The sequence below is a fragment of the Pelobates fuscus genome, chromosome 1, assembly GCF_036172605.1.
Source record: "Pelobates fuscus isolate aPelFus1 chromosome 1, aPelFus1.pri, whole genome shotgun sequence".
Taxonomy (NCBI): domain Eukaryota; kingdom Metazoa; phylum Chordata; class Amphibia; order Anura; family Pelobatidae; genus Pelobates; species Pelobates fuscus.
In genome coordinates this window covers 176,558,000-176,582,069 of record NC_086317.1, presented here as the reverse complement: position 1 = coordinate 176,582,069, position 24,070 = coordinate 176,558,000, and the positions used below count along the sequence as shown (strand labels likewise).

At 43.5% G+C, this 24,070-nt stretch overlaps 1 protein-coding gene across 3 annotated transcripts in view; it reads right to left on the bottom strand.

Moving 5' to 3' along the window:
* The window catches only part of CUEDC1 (CUE domain containing 1), a 191,813-nt gene that overhangs the window by 34,404 nt on the left and 133,339 nt on the right, over positions 1–24,070 (bottom strand). For 2 of the 3 annotated variants that reach the window (XM_063452985.1, XM_063452987.1), the window contains exons 8-9: positions 21,650–21,743; positions 17,708–17,766 (exon numbers count right to left, since the gene is read on the bottom strand). In XM_063452985.1, the coding sequence (XP_063309055.1) occupies positions 17,708–17,766; positions 21,650–21,743 (153 nt within the window). The remainder of the gene's footprint in view (positions 1–17,707; positions 17,767–21,649; positions 21,744–24,070) is intronic. The other variant, XM_063452990.1, reaches the window with a different exon arrangement.

The window sequence follows — 24,070 nt, the reverse complement described above, 5'->3', positions numbered from 1 at the left end:
TACGTCCTGCGGTCTTAAGGGGTTAAGTAGCAGACTTGTATGCAGAATAAAGGGGTGGATCTTGAAAACTCCTCTTGAGAAAATGCCCAGCAATCTGTTGACAAAATGGTTATACAGACTAAAACTAAAACATTTTTACATTGCAGGGTTAATCCAGCCTCTAGTGGCTGTCTTCCTGACAGCCGCTAGAGGCGCTTCCCCGACGCTCAATGCGAAAATCGCATTAAGCACGCAGAACGTCCATAAGAAAGCATTGAGTAATGCTTTCCTATGGGCGGTTTGAATGCGCGAGCGGATCTCGCCGCGCATGCGCATTTGGCTCCACTTGGGAGCTGACGTCGGAGGGGGAGGAGAGGTCACCAGCGTTGAGGGAGCCCGGCGCTGGATAAAGGTAAGTGGCTGAAGGGGTTTTAACCCCCTCAGCCCAGCGGGAGGGGGGCCCTGAGGGTGGGGGTGACCTAACCTAAGGATTATATAGTACCAGGACAATATAGTGGTCCTTTAATTCCAATATCCGTACTTTTTCAGGATTGCAGCTTGCTTGCTGGATAATCCTCTTTACCATTCACTCATGCTGGGTCTGTGTTCAAACATTGGTTACCCTCGTACACTGCATCGGAAATTATAACACCATGTGACTTACAAATTTCCGCCCATTGTGGGTTTCCTCAGAGTCATCCTGGTGTTAGTCATTGGGCAGGTCTATTTATCCCATCCTACTTTGCCAAATAAAGTCTTTGCATTATGACAATAAAATCAATATACAAAATGTCTTTCTTTCTCTACAGTGATACCTTCATACTCTCAAAACTATTATCTAATATTTTATTTAACATGATAAAACACACTCTTAACTTTTATAAAAAGTAGACCCAATTTCCTTCTAAATCTAATATTACCCACACGTCTATCTGAAAAATCTTAACCAGTATCAGAATTTCTTACAGATTTGCCAACTCTCTAAAGGGGACACCTTTCAATTCCTATAAAAAAACAAAACAAAAAAAAAAACTGCACACCTAATTTTGAGGTCAATACGTAAAATGAAACATGCTTTTTCATTAACAGTATACATATGTTAATCTATGAAACCGCTATAAAAATCCCCTTACCTTTACATTCACATTTTCAAAACTTCCATTTTCTTAAAAGGGCATGACATAATGGTTACAGTGTTATGATACCCAAACACAAGTTATTGCTTGCCTGCCTTAAATGTCTTCTATACAAGCCCAATTCCTTTTCCCCCCACAAAGATTACACATTGTACGAACAATAAATTATATTTTCATGGTCCACAACGAAGCAGTTACTACAGGGATAAGGCATGTTCAGGTGGCACAGATAAGGGTCACAAAGCAGATCAGGAAAAGAAGAGGATGCCGGGGCCGGAATAATGTCATATTCCGGCTCCCAGCATCACTATAGAGTGCGAGGGAGCAGAGAGGAGCTGCAGGAAATCACTGCTCCCGCGCGCGCTGCCCCAGCCTGCAGCCTCCATGCAGCCCAGGGTGGCGGCCTCCACGATCCCCGAGCTGGATGCCTCCATGCTCCCTGAGCCGGCCACCTCCATTCTCCCCAGGGCGGTCGACAACATGCTCTCTGAGCCGGCCATCTTCATTCTCCCCAGGGAGGTCGGCTACATGCTCCCTGAGCCAACCACTTCCATGCTCTAGTCGCCATGGCAACCTGGGATTTGTCAAGCCGTGTCTTAAAGCCCCCAAAACAACATACAAAAAAACAAACCCAAGAGTTTGGAAAGTGGTACTACCTCCTACATTACAGAAAAATATTTTATGTTAAAGGGACACAATACTGCCTAAAAAAATTACATTTAGTAGCTCTACATGAATTTACAATTAGAGGGTGTATGGAAAATGATTTGTCTGAATGGCTCATCAGATTCCACAGGGGATCCCATAACTAAAACAACCTTTTCAAGAAATTAATAACGTATGTATCCTATAGACTGTAAGCTCGTTTGAGCAGTGTCATCGTCAAACCATCGTTCCTGTACGTTTTCTTGTAATTGTCCTATTTATAGTTAACCCCCCCCCCCTCACCCCTCCCCCTTATATTATTGTAAAGCGCTTCGGAATCTCTTGGCGCTATATAAATGGCAATAATAATAATGTACTCTTTCTCAAAGGCCAATTGATCCTCTTCTCAGTAGCAAATACGTTTTCTAATTCCGTCTTCCAATCTGATTTAGATTCTCGTTATATTTTTGTTAGAACTTAAATAAATGTTGAGAAGTAATTTGACTTAATGCTTATCTTGTGACATCTGCAAACGTTGTTTCAGACTGCTCTACAGCCAATTCACAAGTGAATACATTTCAGATGTATTTCTTTACTTCAGGTGTTTACACAGCTAAACTGAAGGCTTCAGTTGGGGCAGAGTTATGGATGCACTTAACCTCTTGAGGATGGCGGGCGTAAACGCCGGAGGGCGGCATAGTACGCCCAGCCGTCCAGGTCCGGCGATCCGCGGCAATCCCAGGCCAGGGGGACTGCCTGAGACCCCAGCAGTCACCCCGCAGCAGCATCAGACTTTCTGGCCCTCAAGGGCCATGTGATCACGATGATCACATGTACAGGCCTGTCTGAAGTTTGCCAATGAACATCTGAATGATTCAGAAGAGAACTCGGTGAAAAGTATTGTGGTCAGATGAGACCATAATCAAGCTTTTTGGCATCAACTCAACTCGCCGTGTTTTGAGGAGGAGGAATGCTGCCTATGACCCTCAAGAACACCATCCCCACCGTCAAACATGGAGGTGGAAAAATTATGCCTTGGGGGAGTTTTTCTGCTAAGGGGACAGGACAACTGCACTGCATCAAAGGGACGATGGATGGGGCTATGTACCATCAAATCTTGGGTGAGAAACTCCTTCCCTCAGCGAATTCATTGAAATGGGTCGTGGATGGGTATTCCAGCATGACAATGACCAAAACATACAGCCAAGGCAACAAAGGAGTGGCTCAAGAAGAAGCCCATTAAGGTTCTCCAGTCTCCAGACCGTAATCCCATAGAAAATCTGTGGAGGGAGCTGAAGGTTCAAAGTGCCAAACTTCAGCCTCGAAACCTTAATGACTTGGAGAGTTTCTGCAAAGGGGAGTGGAACAAAATACCTCCTGAGATGTGCGCAAACCTGGTGGCCAACTACAAGAAAAGTTTGACCTCTGTGATTGCCACCAAGGGTTTTGCCACCAAGTACAAAGTCAAAGGAGTCATATACTTGTTTCACTCATTGACATGCAAATCAATTTATTTTGACTGAATTCTTTTTGTTATCAAATGACTAATCATTTCTTTGTCAGTGGTCAAACGTTCAAAATCCGCAGGGGATCAAATACTTTCCTCCCTCACTGTATGTATGTATGTATGTATGTATGTATGTATGTATGTATGTATGTATGTATATATATATATATATATATATATATATATATATACACACACATAAAATCATTTTTATTTTTATTATATCAAAAATTTATATATTGGCACGGTTCCCCCTTGATTGATTTAACCCCTTAAAACCGGAGGGCGTACTATTACGCCCTATTCTAAGCGTCTCTAAACGCCGCAGGGCGTAATAGTACGCCCTCCGTTTTTTTTTTTTACTTACCCGGTCGCAGGCGATCCCAGGCCGGCGATCGCGGTTGGGGGGACTCCCAGCAGCCCCCCGGCCATGTGAGAGTGAGGTCCTTGCGAGACCGGGTTAGCTGCCTGCTGCATTGCCAGCAGGGGGACTGCCTGTAATGACAGGTAGTCCCCCTGCTGGCTGGAAATAAAATAAATTAAATTAAAATCAGTGTAAAAAATATATATATACACTATATATATATATATATATATATATATACACACACTCATATACATACACACACATACACTGTCTAGGTGTATTTTACTATTAATATATATATATATATATATATATATATATATATATATATATTAATATCAAATTACACGTAGACTGATACGGATTTAAAAAAAAATATATATATATATATATATAATGGTTATATAAATATTTATATATAATATAAAAAATAAATAATTAAAGAATATATAGATGTGTGTTATTTCGTTCTAACTGTATTGTGAAATTAATATATATATTTATATCAAAATACACGTAGAACGAAATAATATATATATCTATATACATAAATATATACGTATATATCACTATATATGCCTATATATACACATAAAAATATGTTTTAAAAATTATATATATATATATATACACACACACACACACACGTATATATAGACATATATTAAATCTACATATATATTTATGTAATATTTTTACATAATTAGGTATTTTAATTAATTACAATTAGCGGGACCTGCCTGACAACCCATGCCAAAAGTATAGGGAATTTAATTTGTTAGCACTATATTTAACCCTATAACTTTCCAAGACACCATAAAACCTGTACATGGGGGGTACTGTTTTACTCGGGAGACTTCGCTGAACACAAATATTAGTGTTTCAAAACAGTAAAATGTATTACAACGATGATATCACCAGTAAAAGTGAAGTTTTTTGCATTTCTCATGCACAAACAGCACTTACACGGACGATATTATTGCTGTGATACTTTTTACTGTTTTGAAACACATATTTGTGTTCAGCGAAGTCTCCTGAGTACAACAGTACCCCTCATGTACAGGTTTTATGGTGTTTTCAAAAGTTACAGCGACAAATATAAATATTTAAAACCTGTACATAGAGGGTACTGTTTTACACTTGAGACTTTGCTGAAGACAAATGTGTATTTTATTGCAGTAAAAGCAAACAGTATTATGACATTGACAGTTAAAATGTCATGTAGAACTACAAAAATAACATTTCTTATTTTCTCCCATTTTTTTAATATTAAATTATGTTTCATAGCTAAATATTTGATATTAAATGAAAGTCCTGTTTCCCCTGAATAAAATAATATATAATAAGTGTGGGTGCATTTAATATGAAAAAGGTGAATTACAGTTGGACAGACATGTAGCGCAAATGCCAGGTTTTGTTTACGTTTTGTTTTGTTCACGTTTTGTTTTGTTCACAATGTGTACATTTGGCTCAGTCCTTAAGGGGTTAAAGCAAGGTTACCCACTATTTTAACTCTTATAGAGCCTGGAGTACATTTTATTAGAGAATTTGTATTTCACACATTAATCACAAACCAATTATACAAATAGAAATTATTGTGACAAAAAATGAATAATAATAATAATAAGCAGGGGCGGACTGACACCTCACAGGGCCCTCGGGCAGTGGGTGATCAAGGGCCCGCCCTCCTGGTCCTGGTCCAAGGTTTTCTGGTCCCCTGCTATTCTTCTCCCCCTTCTTTCTGGTGGTTTTACACATATATTATGTGTAGGCTGCCCAGCACACAAAATGGATGTGTGAGAGCCACACATCCCTGATTCCCACATCCCTGAGTGCCCCCAAAATGGCCAGATTTACTTTTAAGGGGTTAATCCAACCAAAACTAGTGTTTTAATAAACACTGTTTTTAGATTGAGTAACCCTTGCTGGCGTGCCTCCCCAGCAATTAAAATAAAGCAAATCTAATTACACACTTCCACTAATTTTGCTTAGAACATCACAAGCAGCATCCCCCACATGTACAACCTTACAACTAGCCACATGTATTTGGAGTCTACTTGTGGGGTTGCGTGTGTGGGGATGTGGCTAGTGATGTGTCTTGTTTTACCTGTTGTACAGCCATGAAGAATATGTTGGCGCTTTATAAGAGATTGTAAAAGTTGTGTGTGTGTGAAGGCTGTGTGCAGTATTGCAATGGTGGGTATGCTGTTTGTGATGTGTATGTGAAGAGAGGCTGCATGTAATTTTGTATGTGTGGGGATGCTGCTTGTGGTGTGTCTATACAGTGAGGCTCCTTGTGGGTTTTTGCGTATGTGAATAGGGCTATTTGCAGTGCATTATGTGAGTAGAGAGGGCTGGCTGTGTTGCAGTGTGTGTGGGATAGAATCTGTAGTAGGCATCTGGTGGTTACTGGGGCTGTAGTATGTGCGTGTTTGGATAATAGAGGCTCTACTGTGTATAAGTTGGATAGTGGCTGTAGTGTGTGTGTAGGGGGATAAATGCTGAAATAGGTGCAGGGAGGCACAGAGGCTGTGGTGGGCATTGTGAGGCGCGGGGACTGAGGTGGGCGTGGGGAGGCACGGGGACTGAAGTGGGGGTGGGGCTGGATAGAGTATGAGGTGGGTGATGTTGTGGTGAGCGCAGGAGGGGACATCGGGGCTGTGGTGGGTACTGAAAGGGATAGGAGCTATGGTAGTTGGAGGTGGCATAAGGGATGTGGTGGGAGCATAGGGGCTTGGGTGGAAACATGGATAGGTAGATCCTGGGGTGAGTGTTGGGAGGAATGCTGGCTGAGGTGAGTGCAGGGGGGCTGAGGTGGGTGCAGGAGCAGCTGTGGTGGATGCAGATGGAACAAATAGAATATCAATATAGGATGGAATCTAATCCCTTTTTCGGTAACAGGCAACTCAGTTGCAACTCAGGCAAATCATGGTTACCTGGGGCGTGGCCTGGGCACGGAGCGAGCTGGACGCGTCTGCTTAGAGCTCCGCTCTGACCGCACCGCAAAACAGCTAACATTAGCGAGCTAATACCCTAAAAGCGACGTCAAAGTGGACCCAAGGATGGACAAAAGGCCCCCCAAGAAGAACCCTAAGAAGGGCCATGACTCGGGCACCTCTGTAGCGGAGAGGGAGACGGGCCCGCACCCGGGAGCGGGGCAGCGGGAGTCCCGAATACGGCTGACACAGCCCAAATTCTCACCACCCTTGCCGAAATGAAAACCTACCTGGCGGTGGAAATAGAACGTTCCACCAGAGTCCTCCGCGGGGAAATCCAGGCCATAGGAGACCGCACCTTGAGATTTCGAACAAGACTAGAGGCCACAACAACTGCCCACAATATGGCGATACAGCAAGTGAACCAGCTGACCTCCAGAATGGCGGCAGCGGAGCTGGCCATAGAAGACATGGCGAATAGATCGTGCCGAAACAACATACGCCTCAGAGGCCTCCTAGAAAACGCGGGAGAAGGACCGGTAGTGGACACGGTGACCACCATCCTCAAGCCACTACTGCCGGGAATACCTGAGCACCAATGGCACATCGAGCGTGCACACAGAGCGCTGCGCACAAGGCGGCCGGACGCAAACTACCCAAGGGACATAATTATCAGGTTCCTACACTTCCAGACCAAGGAAGCCCTCCTCAAGAAAAGTAGGGATGCCCAGATCACCTTCCAGGGGGCTGAACTATCGATATTCCAAGACCTGGCACCAGCCACCCTACAGAGGAGACGGGAGTGGAGGCCCATCACAGAGGCGCTGAGGGAAGCAACCATACGCTATGCCTGGGGCTACCCCTTCAAGCTGCTGGCGTTTAAGGAGGGAAAAACACACGTTCTGCAGCCAGGAGCAGACGCACACCCCTTCTTTGCAGCACTAGGGATCCGAGCACCTGTGCAAGTTCCAGGCACGGTGACGGAATCGGAGGATCTACAACCCCTGCCGGGAGAATGGCAGTCAGTTGGGGAATGAGGTACAGGGGAACAGCCGCCACTAACTCACAGTGAGTTGCCTGCTTTGATTATGGGTTGTGGCACGGGGGGTCTGAGAGGTCCAGCGTTCGGAGGGGATGGGGAGAGGAGCTCACGTTATGGGGCATGGAGGTCACATCCCTCAGGTGGGCTCTGATGATGAGGCCCTGAGGGGAACACAAAAGCGCAGGCACTGCACACTGAAGACAGGCCACGGTTATTTTTTCTCTTGTTTTGTCTTGGGGGGGAATGACGTGATGGTGGGGGTGGTACCGTGGTCTATGGAAGCATGGTACAGGGCGAATTGAGCGAAGGGGGCACGGGCTGTAAGCGGGAGGGGTGTGTAAGTCTGACACTGGGGCTCCGGTGTACATGAGGCAGTTTCGGACTCGGACATGGGGACTCTGAAAGAACACTCATATTTGAATGAAGGAGAGGTAACCACTGGACCGCAAATAGTTTACGGCGGTCAGGTCCTGACACAGGCGATAGGTCGTATCCGCTGGAGAATACCCTCATAACTTAAAAAAGAAAAAAAAAAAAAACGTATTCCTAAGCCAAAAGCTAAAGTTAAATGCATTCCAGAGGGCGACGGGGGGACCCTCCAGAGAGGGGAGCCCAGACCGGGAATAGGACGGGGCACAGGCAAGGGTATCGCTGCCAAATGGCCCATCTGCCAGCAAAGCTCAGTTGACCTTATCACAGCATGCTAGCCAGACCTTCAAGGCAGAACAGAATCTAACACCCAGAGGCGGCACCCTTAGTAGCTATGCCCGTAACTCACAACGATACCTTATGACAACGGGAGACCCTACAACGCCATACATGGCTGTGACCGACCCCCAGTGGGCAAGATTTCTCCCTCTAGGTACCCCACAACAAACACCCCAGCCGAAGACGACAGTACCCGCACATATCCAACCTGGATAAGCCAAACCACCCGCACTACTAGATGGGCGAGCGCAGACCGACCCAGCCCACCTCGAGCACACTTGGGTTACAAGGCCTGGGGGCGGGAGGGGGCACTATGGACATGACTTACTAACGGACCGGACCAGGCGTCGCCATACCGATACCGCAGGATGGCTACAGACGCATGCATGTGGCCCCACATAGGTATCTGGGGGATAGGCCGAAGTAAATTACTATCTCAGGGGATAAGTAACAATAGGGAATACGAGACGGTAGCGACAGGGTCCTTGCTGGCTGGATTTGGGTAGCAACCAATGTAATGTGAAATAACTGTACATATGAAAGATGTGAGGTCTGTGTTCCCAATCATGTGCCCCTTCCCACTTCAGGCACCTTCACACCTTACCAACACAACACAGTAGAGGCGGATGTTAAAAGTACCAGCGAATCGACTGGGGCCAGAAGCGAACCCTAATACACAAGCCCTACAGACCAGGCCCCAACCCAGAGGTGAGCCCCCCCTCCCCCCGTTGACGCGGGGGCACTCCCTGCCTTCCGCCGTGCCATAGAACCATACAGAGGGAAGAACCCAGGCCGCCACATCCAACATGAGACGTCACGAGACGGACCCCAATAATACAGAGACACCTCGTCCTCTCCCACCCTGGGACACACACACATATAAAACGCGTATGAGCATACAATATAGCCGTAAACGCGGTGTAGTCCCACTACGGCACAGAAACCCACATCCCACGCAGAACCCGGCACAATGCGGGAACTGGATACGGGAATGACACCCCACACCGGACTGGCGACTGGTAAGTCCAGTCACTACACTCTTTCTTTTCTGCACTTTTCCTTCTACACTCTATCTATCCTTCTCCTCACCCCGCCTCCTCCATCATATGCGACGGGCTCAGTTGCTGGAGAACACTCCAAAAACACAGATAGCGGTAGTCATGACAGGCACCGGAGGAGGCGAAGAAGGGGTGCCGTTAGACGATAACAAGCGACCCACACCAAAGGGGGAATGGCCCTGACTCTAATGTCCATAAACGCTAAGGGACTAAATGCCCCCAGTAAGAGACGTCTAATGCTTAGGGAGATAAAGAGACTCAACCCCGACATAGCTCTCGTACAAGAGACGCACATCTCTAAAAGCACAACATTCCAAATCAAAGACCGTACATACTCTACCTCATATGAAGCTAGATCTCACCGAAAACGCCGTACCGTGCCCGGCAGTTGACAGGAGCACCAGGGCGGGCCTACAGAGGTCGCAGGGCAGAGGTGGGCAGGATAGGCTACTTCGGGACTTTATCCAGAGCACCGGCTTGGTGGATGTGTGGCGGGCCCAGCACCCTGGGGAGCTAGACTACACATTTTACTCTGCACCACACGGTACCTACTCGAGGATTGACTATTTCCTCGTGAACAGCACCAGCATGGCAAAAGTGAAGGAGTCCAAAATTGGATCTATTACGTGGTCAGATCATGCAGACGACTCCCTAACAATGGATCACCTATGCACGACAGCGCCATGGAACTGGAGACTGAGCTCCCATTTGCTATAGGATGAGGGAACACAAGCAGAACTACGCGAAGAAATACAGAAATACTTTGAGGTAAACGAAAAGGAGGACGTAACCCCGAAGACCATATGGGCGGCCCACAAAAGCAGTGATCAAAGGAATATGCATTAAACTGGCAACAAGGAAGAAGGCACACAAGCTCAAAGAAGTGACGCGGCTCCTGGAAGCGCTGAGGCACGCGGAGCAAAAACACAAAACAACACCAACCCCACCACTCATGGAGCAGTTACAGGAGATCAGACGTTCCATTACCACGCTACTGATGGATGACACAATAAAGGCACTCAACTGGACGAAGAGGACATATTACGAAAAATCAAAGAAGATGGACACACTACTGGCTAGAACCCTGCGACCGCAACAAAACCGTACCCTAATCTCCACGATCAAACATAGAGATGGCACGATTAAAACCTCCCCCGCAGATATAGCCCAAGTATTCACTGACTATTACGAGAAGCTATACAATCACACACCGAGAGATCAAACATCGCAAGACGAAGCCAAGGCACACATGCAGAACTTTTTAAAGGACCTAAACCTACCAAAACTCCCGACCGCAACGGCACAGCTACTCAATGAGTAGCGGGTCTGAAGGGCAACAGGGCACCCGGACCAGATGGCTTTGACGGGTCATACTACAAGACATTTCGCGAGGAACTTTCACCACGTTTGGAACGTCTATTCAACGACCTCATGAATGGCGGCAGCACAAATGGCAGCATATCCTTAGCCAACGTAATACTTCTCCAGAAACCAGGCAGAGACCCTCTACTCCCCGACAACTACAGACCAATCTCACTGATTAATCACAACATCAAGATACTAGCGAAAATACTAGCAGAACGTCTGAACCCCGCACTCAAAACACTGATACACCCGGACCAGGTGGGATTTTTGCCAGACAGACAACTCTTTGAGAACACCCGGAGGAATATTGACCTCATCTGGCGCCAAAAGACCTCTAACACACCGACGCTACTAGTATCAATAGACGCTGAAAAGGCCTTCGACAGAGTCGAATGGCCGTACCTATTCAGTCTCCTGACACACCTGAACTTCCCAGAACGATACGTAACAACAATCAAAGCCATGTACGAGCACGCCTCCGCACAAGTCAAGATAGCTGGAACCGGGCCTAAACCCTTCAAGCTGGGGAACGGAACCAGACAGGGCTGTCCCCTCTCTCCGCTCCTCTTCGTGCTTTCGCTCGAGCCACTAATGCAGGCCATGTGACAGCACCCACTTATCACAGGGATAAAAGTGGCAGGGCAGGAGTTCCTTGCTTCCGCCTACGCGGACGACGTACTGCTGACCCTCACGAGGTCCACAGCATCCATGGCAGCTCTCAAAGGCCTACTAAAGCAGTTCGGCACCTTCTCCGGATTCAAGGCGAACCTAGAAAAATCTAGCGCCCTCCCGATTGGCATGACTGCAGAGGATATAAAGACTCTGCGGGAAACCCACAACATTCCCGTAGTGAGAGACCACTTAAAATACCTAGGGGTACGATTACCAGGCGATCCGACCAAAATACACCAACAGAACTAAGCCCCAATGATCCGGACACTAATGCAAGACATGTAAAAATGGCAGGACAAGCCTATATCCTGGATTGGCCGCATCCACGCAGTAAAAATGAACATATTACCAAGGATTTTGTTCCTTTTTCAGGCGCTCCCCGTAAAACTGATGAAATCCGACTTGGCTCACTTACAAAAAGCAATAGGCGACTTTATATGGCAAAACCGCAGACACAGAATTTCTAGGAACATATTATATAGACAGAAGCAAAGGTGGGGGTTGGGCCTGCCTCACCTCTACTCGTATTACCTAGCGGCGCAACTGGCACAGGTCGCGATGTGGCATGCACCTCTAGAGGTAATATGATGGGTAGACCTGGAATCTCTTATGACAGGGGCTGACCTGCCACAGTATCACATGTGGGTGCGCAGAGAAGATAGGCCAATCCTGAGAACGACATGCCCGGCCATCCTAAACTCCCTGAGCCTATGGGATGCATACGCCCACAGGTACAACCTGTCATCGAAGCTGTACCCACTGACCCCTCTCCTGAGAAATAGGGCGTTCCTGCCAGGTATAGCAGCTAGGGAATTTGCAAACTTGGAAACAGCGGGACACCAGAGAATTTGTCATATGTATGAGCATAAGAAATTAGTCCCCTTTGACCAACTCCAACAGACAACACACCTCACCCCCACCGACTTTGTCAGATATATACAGATACGAGACTATGTCCAGCAGACAGACGTGCGGCAGGCAGCGACAGGTCCCCTGACATTTTTTGAACGAAACCACGATGTACACACACATATGCTCAGAAATAAAGGAGTGGGGAGCACTAACATACACAGAGGCGTGGGAAAGAGATCTGGGTGAGGCACTGGAGGGGGAAGAATGGAGGGACATTTGGGAGGCAAATCACACTGTATCCATATGCGTAACACTACAGGAGCAATCCTAAAAAACAATGTTTAGGTGGTACACCACGCCGGTCACACTAAACCGCATGAGACGAACACCAACAGATGACTGTTGGAGGGGGTGCGGACAGAGGGGCACATACCTCCACATGTGGTGGGAATGTCCCAAAGCTCAAGCATTCTGGACAAAAATACACCAAATGGTAAAGGGAATCTTCCACAAGGCACCCGACCTGAACCCATGGACGTACCTCCTGAACAGACCCATAGACAACTGGACTAGAGGGGAACAAAAATTAATGCATAAAATCACACTAGCAGCGAGGAGAACGATGGCACAAACATGGTTGCAGGCAGATATACCCTCCATTCAGAGAGTGATAGGTAACATAAAAGAGGTACACGTAATGGATAGCCTGACGGCTAGAATGAGAGGGACCACACTTAAATTTGACAAACTGTGGGAGCCCTGGCACAATTACGTTCTAACTACCCCCCCCCCCCCTCGCTCCCCCGAGAAAAAAAAGCTCACTGAACAACAACAAACCGCACTGAACCGTCGCATATACCCCCCCCCCCCCCTCCCCTCTTCCCTCCACCCCATCCTTTCTCTCTTTCTACTCCTATATATATTTCCTTCCCCTCTAAGGCCCTCCACCCCTTGGTCACAGGGACAGGGGGACACGAGGGATCATATAGCTCATATGCCATACGCAAACTAGGTTACTAGACAGGCACACAGACATAAAACCACGGTTAAAATACTGTGTGAAATGGAATGCCAAACCTGTCAGTTCTGTTAAGTTTAATCTTGTTGGTTTAAAAAAGAAAAAGAAAACAGAAAAACTCCTTGACGGACGGGGACAACGATGGCACCAATGTTTAAAAGAATATGTCACAGAATACCCATGTCTTATTGTAATGATGTACATGCACTTGATATGCCATGTGGCTTCCGCGTAAGTCCGCAAGCTAATGTTGAATCACCTTGTCCACCAAGATGGAAAAATAAAGAATTTAAAAAAAAAAAAAAAAAAATCATGGTTACCCTGGACAAACAGATACACTATAAGTTAACAAAGATTGTGCGATTTGTGCCCCTGTATCGAGTATCAGAGATTTAAAACTTTTTTTTTTTTTTGGTAATTAACTTCTTTAGTTTGTTTTATTGGAATAGTGACTATATATGGAATTGTAACAACTATATGGCTGAAGAAGCGTTGGAATATTGTTCCTGTATTCAATTGGGACAGCTAGACGTGAAAGAACTTTATATTAGTCTCGCAACAATGGATGGGCATTAAATAAATATCAAGTATGGCTATAAGATATACTATTCATACATAGTCGATATTTATTTATCTTATAGAATACTATAATACGTGTGGATGTTTTAGATATTTAATGTTATATAATAGTATTATTTTTTTGTATAAAGAAGCTATGTTGATTCTTGTTATGTGAATGTTATAACATGAATAAATAGAAAAAATATTTAAAAAAAAACAAACAAAAAAAAATCTTCAAAGTTGTGGGCATGTTCTGTAAATTAAACGATGCAAATCCTCAAACAATCCATGTTAATTCCAGGTTGTGAGGCAACAAAACACAAAAAATGCCAAGACGGGTGAATACTTTTGCAAGGCACTGTATAGGCAAGACATCTAGACTAGTGATGTCCCGAACAGTTCGCCGGGAACTGATCGCCGGCGAACATAGCTTGTTCGCGGCGAACGCGGCGTGCGAACATATGCGATTTTTATATATACAATAGGGATTGACCGATCATCGGTCTGGCCGATATTCTGTATTTTCAGCAATATCAGTATCAGCTAATAAGGATACCGATAATGCACACCAGGGCCTCCATCAGGGTCCTGTGGGAGCTACCTTCGCGCCATGCTGGCTGCGAAAGTTAGACAGGGAAGCTGAAGGGAGCTGCTCGATCCCTGAAATACACACACGTATTATATATATTGTGGCGAAAGTGACCTCGCCACTGGTTTTTGGAGGGGCCTGTTTGCCAGCCTCCTGCCCTGCGACTACGGCCCTGGGATGTATTGCCCTTCTAGGAACTGATTTGAGCATATTGTATTTTATTATGCTGCTGCTGGCCGTTTAAGAACCATCTGGGGACATACTGTGGAGTTACTGGGTGGCCACCATTTCATGTATCAGAGGCACATGGTGAGAACATTGGATGAAGCACATGATGAGAACAATGGATGGCGGCCATTTTAACTCACAGACACTGTTTGGACTTTTCTACACGGTGCCATCTCTGTATTTGGTGCACAAATACATCGTGCAGTAGTTTTAAACTATACAACAGGGGATACATTATACAGTAATTCTTTTTCATATAGCCTGTATATGTTCTGCGGAATCTGCATTAAACTGTATCTTCCAAACTACTGAACGGATCTGGGTTAATTTTGGATATGTGGTTCACCCAGATCCCCCGGTTCCGGGGTTATTGCATGTTTTGGGGTCCCTGTGATATGTTTTATAAAACTGTATTTCTTTGCCTGTGATAATTATATTACCCATTGTGTTCAGTAATCATATCACAGGCAGATTGGAGGATTTTGTGTGGGAGTGTCTGTGTGTATTGTACGGATTGATTGGTTGTATTTCAAAACAGTACTATGTACTATGGGCAGTACTATGTTTGTGGATTGTGAATAAAAGAGGCTGTATGTGCCAGTACAGTCAGTTCTGCTTGACCTCAAAACGAAGTGTCGTCTCGTTATTGGGGGAATTGGATTGTATGCTGATTACCAGGAGTGTAAGCTGATTGTATGCTTTTCCTGTTCAGCTGTTTACAGCATTCATATGCTTGAAAGCATTCCTATGCTTCTCTGGTTTGGTGGTTGTGGTGTCTGCTGCAGTGCTTGAAGTCCTCAGGAAGCGCTAGGAGCATCCTTTAACTGAGGTACCCAGTCGGGGTGCCCGTCGATCCGTTACATATACATATACATATATATATATATATATATATATAAAAATAACAACTGTACCTTGCACTCAGACTCCAATTTCCAAGACTGGGTGCACTACCAGGACTCCAAATGTGAATCCTTTGGAATGATATGGATTTCTGCACAAATTGGTCATAAAATGTGATCTGATCATCATCTAAGTCCCAACAATAGACAATCACAGTCTGCTTAAACTAATAACACACAAAGAATGAGCGTTTGTAACTAAGTAGCTTCTACAAAAGACTGGACATACTCCATTTTGAATACACTGGGTGGTCTACTTTTTCAAATAGGATGTCATGGTGGGGCTAATTTTCATTTGCCATACCGTCTCAAAGGCAACATAGCCAATCTGACAAATCGCAATTTGCAAAAACAGAAATTGCCAAATCTTATGTTTGACCCTGTAACCTTCTAAATCACCATACAACCTGTACTTGAGGGGTACTGTTGTACTCGTGGGACATTACTCTACACAAATATGAGTGTTTTAGAGCAGTAAAATGTATTATACTGATAAGATTATTGGTGAAAGGGCAGTTTATTTAGGAAAAATGAAAAAAAACAAAACAATATAAATGCCAATTTTGGCCAGGGTTTGTGACTAAGTGGCTACTAAAAAATACTGGACATATCCCATTTTGAATACTGTGGGTTGTCTACTTTTACAAATGGTATGACATGATGGGGTTATTTTTTTATTCCTGGGCTTTCATACTGTCTCAAAGGCAAAATAGGCCTAGCAAACCAATCTGGCAAATTTCAATGTGCAAACATGGAAAAAGGGAAAGCCCTACATTTGATCCCTGCAAGTTTCCAAAAACCCATAAAACCTGAACATGGGGGGTACTGTTGTACTCGTGAGACATTTCTGAATACAAATAAGTGTATGTTATTTTAGTAAAAGCCAACACTATTATGACATTCACAGTTCACTTGAAAAATATTTTTTTTTATATTAAATTACGTTTCAGATATAAATATTTTATATGAAATGAAAGCCCTGTTTCGCCTGAACAAAATTATATATAATAAGTGTGTGTGCATTTCATATGAAAGAGGTTAATCCTGGTTGAACAGACATATAGCGTAAATTCAAAGTTTTGTTTATATTTTGTTTTGATCACAACTTGTACAACTGCCTCAGTCCTTGAGGGGTTAAATGAGCACTCCATTGCCCACACGGTATAAAAAAAAAGAAACCTCACTATTTAGTAGATATACCTCAAGTGAATACATGCATGAAAAGCCTATGCTATACTCACCAGAACAACTACATTAAGTTGTAGTTGTTCTGGTGAGTGTTCTTTTTAGTCTATCACTTGCATCATGGTGAGAAATGTTATGTATGTTTCTAAAGCAGTCTCTCAATGGGAGGCCAGTGAAAAACTAAGAGAGGCACTGGTGCCCCACTGAAAGGCTTCTGCATTGAAGTCACAGCTTAACCAATCTTAGGAAGAATACTACATGTGAAACGTGTTATTGGAGAAGGTACTTGGACTGAGATTGACCAAGTAGCCACGAGAAGCTTTTGATACATGCTTGGAAGGCTCTGGACTCTGTTGGCATTATCCTTTCCTGCCTGCTGGTACTATACACTATTTTAGAGTGGATGGTAAGATATATTTATTTCTATAAACAGGACATTCACTGTGAGTCTCTGGCAGTACTATTCAAAGTATATAATCTAATCTGCCCGAATATACCGCTGTTTTCTTCTTTTGTTTAATTTATCTGAATAAATCTTAAAGCCTTTTCTATTTACACCTCCTTGGCATGTTGCTATTTTTCTGGTGTACCTGCTCACGGATGAGGGCAAGAGGTCCATAGCACAGCAGTGGAAATAAATCTTACTTTCATAGGAGGTAAAGTGATTATTGAATTTGTCAGAGAGAGCTTAGATTGTTGACTTGCAAACTTGTTAAATATAAAAAGAAACGCTGATATCTGCAGATCTGACCAATAAGTAGTATAAGTTTAACAGAATATAATGGAATGAAATTTAAATGGTTACTGGAATAATGTAGGTAAATAGTAAGAAAGGACAGTTTGGTTCTCCAATTGGCAACAATATGCTTAGAAACCACATTGAGAAATACACTTTATATAAAATTAACAATTTTCTTTAAGTCCATAGGGGTTTTTAATATTGACAAATAGACCTACCACATGACTGACCTTCAACATCATCCAGGAGATTGGCTGTAGAAGCAGCTGTGCTTAGACTGTTTCATAAATTAAAGAAATTAACAGATATTGATCTGGAAGAACAAAAGTAAAAATAAATTGAACACTATAGGTGTATAAACAACTTTAGCTTAGTAAAGCAGTTTTAATGTACAGACCATACCCCTGCAGTCTCGCTGCTCAATTCACTGCCATTTGGGAGTTAAATCACTTTGTTTATGCAGCCCAAGGCACACCTTCCTGCACGTGACTTGCACAGCCTTCCTTAAAGGACCACTATAGTGCCAGGAAAACATACTCGTTTTCCTGGCACTATAGTGCCCTGAGGGTGCCCCCACCCTCAGGGTCCCCCTCCCGCCCGGCTCTGGAAAGGGGAAAAGGGGTAAAACGTATCTTTTTCCAGCACTGGGCGGGGAGCTCTCTGCCTCCGATCCTCCTCCGTTCCGCCCCGTTGGCTGAATGCGCACGCGCGGCAAGAGCTGCGCGCGCATTCAGCCGGTCGCATAGGAAAGCATTATCAATGCTTTCCTATGGACGCTTGCGTGCTCTCACTGTGATTTTCACAATGAGAATCACGCAAGCGCCTCTAGCGGCTGTCAATGAGACAGCCGCTAGAGGCTTTGGGGGAAGGCTTAACCCATTTATAAACATAGCAGTTTCTAGCAGTTTCTCTGAAACAGCTATGTTTATTAAAAAAATGGGTTAACCCTAGCTGGACCTGGCACCCAGACCACTTCATTAAGCTGAAGTGGTCCTTTAACACTTCCTGTAAAGATAGATCTAATGTTTAAACCTCCTTTTTTGCACTTTCTGATTAATTTGGAATTTCTTATCTCCTGCTCTGATAATAGCCTCCTAGACATTACAGGAGCCTCTTGTGTGTGATTAAAGTTCAATTTACGGAGAAGGAGATAGACTTCTAAAGCTAGTTAACATCGGATTGAAGATGAAACCATATTTTTTCATGCAGACTGTATGAGTTGCCGCCAGGGAAGGTGTGGTTAGAGCCGCATTAAAGAAAACAAAAAGTGATTTAACTTTTAAATGCCAGATAGACTGCAAGGGCATGATATACACACCAAAACTACATAATTAATGTAAAGTTGTTTTGATGCCTCTAGTATCCCTTTAAACAAGCTTTAAAGGGACAATATAGTCACCAGAATAACTGCAGCTTAATGTATTTGTTCTAGTGTTTATACCATGACCCTGCTGGCTTTTTGTTGTAAACACTTTTAACCAATTAAAGGACCGTCCAAGCACCATAAGCATGAAGTGTGCCAGGTGCAGTTTTCGGTCTCCATTCCCTCAGCCTAGAAGCCAAACCCTCCTATGCAGGAGCTTCTTTCATTTGCTCTCAAAGGTACTTCATTAATTGAGTGTGTCAGCTAATATCTTTCAGCCAATTAGCTAATCACTGTTCTGTCAAGTTTAGCTCAGACAGAGAGGTAAATGATTATTAGGAAACTTTTTTTCCTCTTACACTTATGACACTCTCAGAATGCTTATATTTAATCAACTGAGTAAGTATATTTAAAGGCAGTCTGTGGCTAGGGGTGCTATCCCATGGTTCTGGGTCAAATGGTTTATATGGTTTGATCAAAACTGGAAGTCCCTAGGGGGACCAATCTTGCCAGAATTTTTAATGTGGAAGTTGAGTTGACTCATTCAACAAATTAATGGCATACAAATATGGGTGAAATTGAAATTGCTAAATAGATATTGCCTGTAAGCAGAGGGCTGGACCGCAGGTGCCTTAGAGATGCCTTTCTTGGCCGACCTGTCGAAAACAATTTTAAATAGAATAAAAAAATTGAATAAAAAGAAAGTGCCTAAAGTCTAATAACAATGAAATATCTACACCACTATGTAAGCATGGAGCTTTAACTTACCTTTTAAAGGAACACTCTAAACATCATAACCACAACAGCCTGCTGTAGTTGTTAAGAGGGCCAGGTATGCCCTGGCACCTTATCAAACCCTTTTAGAAAATTTGAGCTCTGGTCCTCTGGAGAAGCCAGATGTCTTTAACCGAGGTACGCCTGGTTGATCCAAAACTATGAATTGGCTATTCTGGTTCTCCTGAAAATCTCCAGGAAAATGGCATACGGCCGTGGGTGCCCAGTGGAACCCAGGCATGTTGTCAAATCATTGTTAGAGGGACACTCCACTGCCCAAATACAAAATAAAAATCACTGTTTAGTAGTTATTTCCCCGAATTAAAGCACGCGCCCTTTTAATTATGCAATTTTTCATTGGAGGTAATTGGAAAACAACGGCATATCTCTTATCTGCAGCTTTTGCAAGCCCTCTCCTACTAACCTCACCCAGTCTTTCAGTGGCTGTCAGATCACAGACTTCCCAGTGCAGCTCAATGAGAGGTCTTTACAAGGCAGGTGATCTGACCAATTGCTGCCTCTTGAGTTTAGTTCCACTGAGCTAACCAAACTAGGAAATAAGGTCATGTTGTCTGTTTTAAAGCAAAGGGAGTGTAACCAGGTTAATTTATAAAAGTTTAATGTCTATAGAATTCTGCACTTTTTGCAAAAAAAAAAATGAATGTTTTTCAGCAAACTAAAGTGCTTTAGGGGTCTAAGTGCCTATACATCAAGGCAACAGGGTTATTCACTAAAGTAAAGATTGCTGTGAATTCAAATTTAAGGCCAAAAGAACTAAAACAGAACTCCTAAATTGTCCTATAGGATTTGGACAACAATTTCAGGATTGACTCAGTGAATGAGCATATGCCATTTTTAAGTTATACTTGTCCTATATTACTCATTTGTTAAAGGACCACTCTAGTGCCAGGAAAACATACTCGTTTTCCTGGCACTAGAGTGCCCTGAGGGTGCCCCCACCCTCAGGGTCCCACTCCCGCCGGGCTCTGGGGGGAGGAAGGGGTTAAACTTACCTCTTTCTCCAGCGCCGGGCGGGGAGCTTTCCTCCTCCTCCTCTTCCACGCTCGCATTCAGCCGGTCGCATAGGAAAGCATTCATAATGCTTTCCTATGGACGCTTGCGTGCTGTCACTGTGATTTTCACAGTGAGAAGCACGCAAGCGCCTCCAGCGGCTGTCAATGAGACAGCCACTAGAGGCTCTGGAGGCTGGCTTAACCGTCAGTATAAACATAGCAGTTTCTCTGAAACTGCTATGTTTATAAAAAAAAGGGTAAAAGCTAGCTGGACCTGGCACCCAGACCACTTCATTAAACTGAAGTGGTCTGGGTGCCTAGAGTGGTCCTTTAAGTATTGTAAAAAACTAATATCTAAATGTGAACTCCTCTTTCAGTTCCATGGTTCTATTAACCAGTCTACAAGTCTGTGAAATAAGTTTTTTCATCATTTTTCATTTATCCAGAACAAGTGAGAGGTTACAAATACAGTAATTTGCTTGTTGTTCTTTAAAATATTAAAGGGATACTATAAGCATCAAAACAACTTTAGCTTCATGAAGCAGTTTTTGTGCACAGATCATGCCCCCTGCAAGCACACAACTAAATTACCTGCAATTTAAGAGTTCAATCACTGTCACTGGCTGTGACTCACACAACCTGCATGAAAACAAAATTATTTAATATTTAATGATCTGTACACCAAAATTGCCTCATTACGCTAAAGGTGTTTTGGTGCCTATAATGTCCCTTTAATTTTGTTTATTAATTTTTTTTGTTTTTGTTTTTTACTTTGTCATTATCTTCCACAAGCTTTTTTGCCATTACTAAAACTGGCAGAGGAATATTACTACTAGCTGAAAAGCCATACCTGATTTAGAAAATTATTAGGAGTCACAGAACTAAAAATAAATAAATAATAAAAAGAAACTATATAATAATTAATACATACAAGCTATAAATTAAAAACATTATTTTGAATCTTAGTTGATGGCTAAGCCTAACACGGCTATAATAATTGTAAAGGATACACCTGATGCCTTAGTGATCGTTTCTTCATCGATTTTCTTATTTTTGTTTTTTCAGAAAATGATCTGGCAATTTCAAACAATTTCTTCCTGGTTGCTAAAATAACAGCACATGAATTAGAAACATCAAGTGTGATTGTTCTATTGCATTTTTCATAATATGGCACTGATGATTATTCGATTGTTGCTGCTGATCTTTTTCCCAATTGTACCTTTGTATTGTAAACAACAAAGGGTAATTCACTAAACACCAACTAGAAGTTAATTAAAAAACAAAAATGTAAATAGGAGTAAAAATTTGGCAGGAAAAACTCTCTAAATCAGCTAAAGCAATGTACAAAAACCCCTCATATAAAACAGAAAATAAGCAGGAGTTAACGGCATTCTATTTACTTACCTGAACCTGTCCCTCTCTGGTTGCTGCCATTTTCTTTCAGACCGTACTCTTCTGCCCCTGGCATGTCACTTCTGTGCTCTCATGCATGCGCGACAGTACATCATTGAGGTCTACGGAGGATCCTGCAAGATCCTCCATAGATACAGCTAATATCTCTGCGGCCATCACTGGTGAAGGCTGAGAGACTGACATTGCTAAACAGCGGTAGCTTTGTCCAGTGTCCAGAAGTGTCAGGGGTAGGAAAATTACTTTGTCTCAGTATATATTTTGACTGGGTTGAAATTTCAGTAAGTATGAGTATATCATGAACATTTTCTCTTTAGGAAATACCCATTTGGAGAAGGGTGTGGGGGGTTACCGTGTCACCTTAATTAAGCTTAAGGGCATTTTTAAACACTACTGCTGGATAAGGCATTAAACCTTTGTTCGCACAATAATGGCCTAGGGCAGGGGTAGGCAATCTTTTAGTAGTACCATGCCAAAACAAGGTTTTGAAGTCCCTTGGCGTGCCGTTACTATTTTTTTTTTTTAAATTGAGGTGTGTATGTTGCTGTATTGTGCTTGTGTTATCTATGGGTGCTGTAGTTGCTTTGTAGTGTTGTATTTGTACGTATGTGGGCCGTTACACTGTATAGTTTACGTTTATGAGCAATTTGTGAGTATGATACCTATGAATGTGGGCTATGTATGGTTGCTGTTCGAGGAATTATGTGTGGATGATATGTCACATTGTGTGTTTGGTGTGTTTGTGTGTGGCAGCTTGGGGTATTGTATGTAAGAAGCTGCTTGTGGGGTTCTGTATTTAGATTGTCAGTAGTGTTGTGTTTGTGGGGACTGTGTGTGTTTGTATCATTTGTTTGAGGAGAGGCATCTTCTGCAGCTCTGTGTAAATCTAGACGTGTGTGTGGCTTTCCTGGTGTCCAATGGGGACCCCCGGCAGAGGTCAAGGGCAGGGGCTGCAATAGCTGCTGCAGGAGTGAATACATGTTCACATGTTCTGGGAGCAGGGCCGGACTGTGAATGAAAAGCAGCTCTGGAAATAACTGCATACCAGCCCAACAGCATACAAACTAATACACTGCCCCCCTCACCCCCCCCCCCATCACTCCACTATAATATACTGCCCCCTCCACCCTTCCCTTAATTCAATACACTGCCCCCACTTCCCTCTCCCAATGTAATACACTGCTTACTTTCCCAATCAAAAATACTGCCTCCGCTCCCCCCATTTTAAACACTGCCTTCCCAATTACACTGTCCTCCCCCAATTTAATATACTGTATGTAACGGATAACCTGGCACCCCGAATGGGTACCTCTGTTGAAGGATGCTCCTAGCGCTTCCTGAGGGCTCCAAGCACTCCAGCCGACACCATAACCACCGTAGACTCCTCCAGAGAGTAAGGCAGGAACAAGCACTTATAAGAGCTTAGTAGTGATTTAGCAAGGGAGTATGACAAGCATAGCAATCCCTTGTAGCAGATTCCCCCAATAAGAGACGGCACTCCAAATTGAGGGTGAAGTAGAACTGTCTTTTAATCAAACACTCTGCTTTTATGCACATTTTACACACTTAGTACTGCCCACAGGGTTTTGCAGAACAACCAATCAATATGTACAACACACTCAGACACTCCCAAACAAAATCATCCCCTCTGCCTGTGATATAATTACTGAACACAATGGTCTAACTTTATTATTAGGCAGGAAAATACACAGTTTTACACAATATTCATAACTCTAAAAATATACATCACATTCACATAAAACTCACATTTTCAGAATCAGCATACTCCAAATACAAACATATGTCATACAAATTGGTCCAGTGGGTCAAAAGTTAGTTGAAAGTCCCTTTGTGAGCATCTGCAAGCATGGCTTGGGTGTGGTAAGCCAATTATCTCCAGCATACAGAAAATATCTCTATTCACAACAACAGTAAAAACACATACAAATACATAATTCCTATCATACTGAACAGAACCCCCACATTCAACCTATCCCCAGATAGCTTGGATCTGAGCGCTC